The sequence below is a fragment of the Quercus lobata genome, chromosome 12 (assembly GCF_001633185.2).
Source record: "Quercus lobata isolate SW786 chromosome 12, ValleyOak3.0 Primary Assembly, whole genome shotgun sequence".
Classification (NCBI taxonomy): Eukaryota; Viridiplantae; Streptophyta; class Magnoliopsida; order Fagales; family Fagaceae; genus Quercus; species Quercus lobata.
In genome coordinates this window covers 32,605,243-32,611,420 of record NC_044915.1, presented here as the reverse complement: position 1 = coordinate 32,611,420, position 6,178 = coordinate 32,605,243, and the positions used below count along the sequence as shown (strand labels likewise).

Sequence of the window (6,178 nt, the reverse complement as noted above, 5' to 3'; positions counted from 1 at the left end):
CCAGAGACTTGAGTCCGTAGACCATGCAATGCCTTAGTTCTGTTCAAAACCTAGTTTTCCACATCCAGGTAGTTGGTTTCCCCAGAGGCTTGAGTCCGAGGACTATGCAATGCCTTGGTTCTGTCCAAAACCTAGTTTTCCACATCCAGGTAGTTGGTTTCCCCAGAGGCTTGAGTCCGTAGACATGCAATGCCTTGGTTCTGTCCAAAACCTAGTTTTCCACATCCAGGTAGTTGGTTTCCCCAGAGGCTTGAGTCCGTAGACCATGCAAGCCTTGGTTTTTCCCCCAGAGGCTTGAGTCCGAGACCATGCAATGCCTTGGTTCTGTCCAGAACCTAGTTTTCCACATCCAGGTAGTTGGTTTCCCCAGAGGCTTGAGTCCGTAGACCATGCAATGCCTTGGTTCTGTCCAAAACCTAGTTTTCCACATCCAGGTAGTTGGTTTCCCCAGAGGCTTGAGTCCGAGGACTATGCAATGCCTTGGTTCTGTCCAAAACCTAGTTTTCTCTTTGTGTGGGATCTTGGCTTTAGGGGAGTTAGCTCCGCAGCCAAGCCCCTAGAGTTTATCCATACGGTTAACGTTACCACGCGCCTAGTTTGCTCTTTACTGGGGACCTTGGCTTTAAGGGAGTTAGCTCCTCAACCAAGCCCCTAGTCAAGAAACGTAGTCCGTAACAGAACTTTGTACTAGAACTCTATAACCAACGGTTAGATATAACGAAGAAACTCTATCGACCCACTTCCTATACCAACACACAAGCCTTCCCCACAGACGGCGCCAATTGTAAGGACGCGATTTTTCGCGGTGTTCGTACCAGTTTAAGTTTTCCTACACCCCTGGAGTCTTTCTCCTGGAGGTGGGCTGGGAGGCTCTGGTTTTTGGCCATTTTTCCCAACCCCTTCTTTAGGTTACTTATTTTTCCTTTTATACTCGCCTGCGTCTACTGTCCTTCGCCCACGTATGGGGTCAACCTTTCCAAAATTGATACTTGTCCCATCAGCCCATATTCAAAGTCGTTGGGGGTGGTTGTAAAAGCCTAAGACTGCGGATCTGTCAGGTTCAGAGTATTGAATGGCAGTGAGAGCAGCTTTCCCTGGATATTTTAGATCTTTCGCCCTGATTTCGGTCCTATACCGTTTTTACCCTTCCTTCAGGGGGGGGGGGACTTTGGGTCTGCCGAGGACTGAGCCGTCCTCGGCGATATCCACAGGCTATTTTGTCGAGCTTGGGCCATAGCCCTCCTCGGCTTGGGCCTTCGGATTTTCCCCAGGTAGATGGGCCTGGCCCGTAAATCATTTGGGCCCCAAAAAAGGTATAAGAATTAATTAATTAAATTTGTCAATTATCGTAATCCATGTCAGATTCCTATTATTGCCTCTATTCCTCTATTAATCAAGCTGTTATAAGACTTATAAAGCGGAAATAAATAAAGTTTCCATTTTGTAGCCATTTACTTCTCATGGGTCTCACTTGTCATCAACACCAGCGAAACAGGCATATAAGCGGAGTTAGGGAGGTGCCAAACAGGCATTTTTTAAGATAGAAATTTTACTCTAATCTAATCTAATCTAAGTATATATGTGTGTGAAACTCTTTCCTGAAAACTTGAACTCATAAGCGGAGTTAGGGAGGTGCCAAAGGGGGCCATTACCCCCCTTAGCTTTCGAAATTTTCCATTAGGCTAGGTTTGGATAGTGCTAGACCACGCGTCTATGGTTTTTTGGTTAGGTCTCGTGCACTGTTCATAAGAATCGCAAGTACAGAAAAACACAAATCTAACTTTAAAAATGGGTCTCGCGACACTATTCACATATTTAAAAAATATTTCGTTACAGTGTTTTCAGTTTTCAGTAATAAGTGGTATCCAAATAGACCTTTAATTTTCTTACATTTGGTAATAAATCTAAAAATTAGACAAAAATATATTCACCGGTTCCCTTTGAGAAAATTTCCTGGTTCCGTTACTACTTAAACCCCAGCCCTTATCTCCCACGCCTCACAAACCTTTATACTTGTAGAGTTACCATTACATCAAGAGTGTACAGTGATAATGAGTTTTGTTGATACAACACCGTTTTATTCTAATTTTGCTGCACTTAAAGTGTAACTCAGCCTGTTTTCTGTTATTAATAGAACACGTGTATAGTTTTAGATATTTTCTTCTTTCTTCTTCGGTTAGAGTGTATATAAATAGATAGATTCTATATCTATACTCAGTCGCTTGTAATTTCTCTCTTTCAATCAATAAAATCACTGAATTTATACTCGGTTACTTGCACCTCTCTTTGAACGGCAATTATAATAAAAGATATGGAACACAAATAGGCTCATGAGGCAGATGGAAATTATTGATCAGGAATCTAGGTAAAGAAAAACGCATTACCACATCGAAAAAAAAAACATTACAACCACCATACTTAAAGGAACAAAACTATTTTCTCAAATAAATAAAAAGGGAACAAGTCTGGGTGCACGAAAAATTTCAATAATTCTAACCTAAATATTGTTTTATTTGGCAATATGCGATCAAAAATTCAATACCCATGTAAGGCAGAGGAAACATTGTCAGACCAAAATCCAAATAATCAAAGGCCACGCAAAAAAATGCATAATCATGAAACCCAAATCTTCCTAGTTGCATTATTATTGTTACTATCAATATGTCATATAGTATAATTTTATGTTTCAAGTATTTGCTAGTTCAACATAATTTGGATTTCATATTTTATTCTCTTTATTTCTTGAAGCATTACAATTATTCTAAATGCATCAATACTTAATGCATCATAAGAAGGAAGAATTAGTCAAATGTGTAACCTTTGGTAACAGCTCTCATTCCTCTGCCGACACCATACGCCCAACCTCCTCTTTTTCTTTATTCTTTTTTTTCTACATATCATATATGCAACCTTGACTCACTTACCTCTCTTCTTTCCTCTATAGTAAATTATATATGAATATAAAAACTAACGGACATTACCATGACAAAACCCTCATGACACTGCCATTTGCTTTAGCTTCACCATGGAATTGAAGCGAAGACCGAAGAAGGTATTTGTCATGATGAATCACATAATACATGTTATTATAGTATATAGCTGTAGCATGTATCATATTCACAGTTAATCAAGCCACCATTTCAGCCCCACCATTTGTGAGACCCGTTTTACCGCGTGTGTCACCAATATAAACCTTTTCCAAGATAGGCTTCAAGTCCCTTGGGAGCACATTAACCTTGAGACCATACTTCATGAACAATGTCAATGACATCTTTTGCTCCACACGGTGGCCAGGCACCACCATCAGGCGGTGGCGCAACAACACCGCCGCCGCAATTGACTTCATTTGCAAATAAGCTAAGTCTTTCCCTAAACAAATTCTTGGACCAGCATTAAATGCAACAAACCTATAAGAATCATGTACCTCAAATTTTGACCCATCTAAGGATAACCATCGCTCAGGCTTGAATTCTAAGCAATCATCCCCCCAAATGAATTTCATGCGACCAATTGAGTAAATTGAATATGTGATTGACGACCCTTTGGGAACAAAAGCCCCACTTGGCAAAATGTCATCAGCAACTACATGCTTTGAGTCCTCAGGCACAGATGGGTACAATCTAAGGGTCTCGGACAATGCTGCCTTAAGGTACATCAATCGGTCAACCTCTTCAAACACCAGGGGCTCTTGCACCCACTTGGAGGTGTCATTGCCACGTGTCTCCATCAGGACGGTGCAGATTTCAGTGATGATTTTCTCTTCCACCTTTGGGTTTTGAATGACCAACCAGAAGAACCAGCTCAGCGCGACCGATGACGTGTCTCGTCCAGCTAGGATGAAGTTGAGCATCACGTGCTGTAGGAATTCTTCTGAGTAAGACTCCTTTTTCTTCATGAACCTTGAGAGTAAGTCATCATGTGGGATCCCACTGCCACCTTGTTGCTGACTCTGCAACTCCTTCTTACGCGTCTCGATGATATCGGTCAAGTATTTATCTATGTGTCCAAGGCTTCTGGTCATGCTGGTTTCCATTCCGAGCCCAAGCGTTTTCCTCAACTTCCATACAACTTCAGGCAAAATAACACGCTGCAAAGTGGCTTCAGTGGCTCTGTCAAAAGCCAAAGCAAAGCCATTTTCGGGCATGTCAGGAGATAGAGTTTGTGGGTCCTTACCAAAAGTCAAACCACAAATGTTATCAAAAGTGAGCCGAAGCAAAAGGTCTTGAAAGTCAACCGGCTTCCCTTCAAGCTGAGCGGTCTCCAGAATTGGACAGAACCTAAGCTTAATTGCTCGGCTCACCCACCTAGCCATGGCTTGTCGCAAAGTCCTGGTGGTGAATTCCAGTGCGGCTGTCTTACGCTGGAACAGCCACGTGTCGCCATCAGAGTTGAAGATCCCATCACCGAGCAAATCATGAAACGCGGCTTGCCACGTGGGACCCTTGGGGTAATTATCAAACCTGTTCTTCAAGATGTGCTCCAGGTTCTTGGGGTCGCACGTGACAGTCACGAGGCCTTGCTTCCGAGCTAGAAATGGGATTGCAGTGATGCAGGTCTGGTACGTGCCGCCGCACGTGCGAAGGTTGTCTGTGATCCAGTCATGCATGCGACTTGAGTGATGTATGAGACCAGGCAAGCTTCCCAATAGAGGCCAGACACGTGGACCACTCAGAAACCGAGTGATTATTCTGAACCAAATTAAATACGCCGCAATTGCTGTTAAGACCATTAACACCGTTGACATCTCCATGTGATCGGCGGACCCCAGTAAATAAATAAATAAAAAACCAAAACCCAAAAGCAACGCCAAAGATTAAAGAAATGGCTGTGGTTGGAGTGTAAGTTTCAAGTTCTGCAAACGTCAAAGGCTAAAACTTTGAGCAATGAACGTAAAGGAAATGAAGTAAACCCAGATGAAAATGGACTTAAAGGAACAAAACCCAGATTAGGTTTATGAAACTTTTAACATATACAAAATATGTATGTGTGTGTTTGTGCGTAAGACTGTAAGAGAAAAGAGAAAAAGGAAGCAAGAAATGATTTTTTGGGACTGTGATGAAGCAAAGCAAGTGAAAAAGGAAGAGAAAGGAGAAGCATGTGAATGAGGGAAATGAAGGTTGACACAAAGTGTTTTATAGGACACCAGTGTCGAAAGGAACAGAGAGGGCAGTAATGAATACATACACATATAGTACAGTTTACCTTTTCTCTATTATCTTTATCTCCCTCCTTCTTCCATATACCATGGCCCCCCTTATCAGCTGGATGAATTATAAGGACAATGCCATTAATGCCCGCATATATCGTTGGAGAAAAATAAGGTTTAAAACTCAGAAAACACACAAAAAGAAAAAAAAAAACCCTTTCGTTTTCTTTCTTCTATTTTTTTTTTTTGGTTGAAAGCTCCTCTCTGCTTTCTCTAAAGCTCACCTAATTTTGCACCAAAGTACAGCTTCATCTTAAATTCTGGCATTGAATGAAGGAGTAGAAGTAAGTTGGATTAGTTGAGAGAAGTGGGAACCATGCATATGCGTGTGTGACATGTATTTTATTTTTATATAGAAAATTGTGAATTGAAAAATATATGGACTTTTCTTTTTTTAGGTTAAGTGAGAAAATTTGAGTATATATTTATTTATTGATTATGAGAATATTACAAAAGCATGAGGTCTGCTTTCGTACATTACGTACGTAGGTTGATATAGTATTTCTCTATACTTTCTTTTTTTTTTTTTCTTTTTTTTTTTTTTTGGTGAACTCTATACTTTCTTTTTTGCTAAAACTATATATGTTCTTTCATTATTAACCGATTTTTGGTTCTTTTGTTCTTCATGTGAATGGTTTGGAGTTCGGTGAGCGACCAACCAACATTTAATTTCCTCTCTATACCAGATTTGACGGCGTCGTTTTTGTCAATCCCGATCGATCATAATTCATAACAACTTGATTAACAAGTGCTGTATTAACAGGACAGCACTTGAGATTATCACCATTTGTTTTGTTTTGTTTTGTTTTGGCTTTTTTTTTTTTTTTTTTTTTTTTTTTTTTTTTTTTTTCATGCATGAAGTGATGAAACCACTTGACAGACCATAGATAATAAGTTTATGTGCCAACTTTTTTTTCTCACACACATATATATATAACTTATTGGGATTAAACTTATTATATAAATGATGGA

The 6,178-nt window shown here is 40.3% G+C and overlaps 1 protein-coding gene across 1 annotated transcript; it reads right to left on the bottom strand.

Annotated features, from left to right (window-relative positions):
* Positions 1–2,691: 2,691 nt before the first annotated feature.
* LOC115971615 (cytochrome P450 86A22) lies at positions 2,692–5,185 on the bottom strand. Its single transcript, XM_031091617.1, has one exon. The coding sequence runs from the start codon at positions 4,748–4,750 to the stop codon at positions 3,128–3,130; it is 1,623 nt and encodes a 540-aa protein (XP_030947477.1). The 5' UTR covers positions 4,751–5,185; the 3' UTR covers positions 2,692–3,127.
* Positions 5,186–6,178: the final 993 nt, after the last annotated feature.

What these genes read in the sequence shown, in the direction of transcription:
- LOC115971615 (XM_031091617.1), bottom strand. Translation starts at nt 4,750, where the DNA reads ATGGAGATGTCAACGGTGTTAATGGTCTTAACAGCAATTGCGGCGTAT.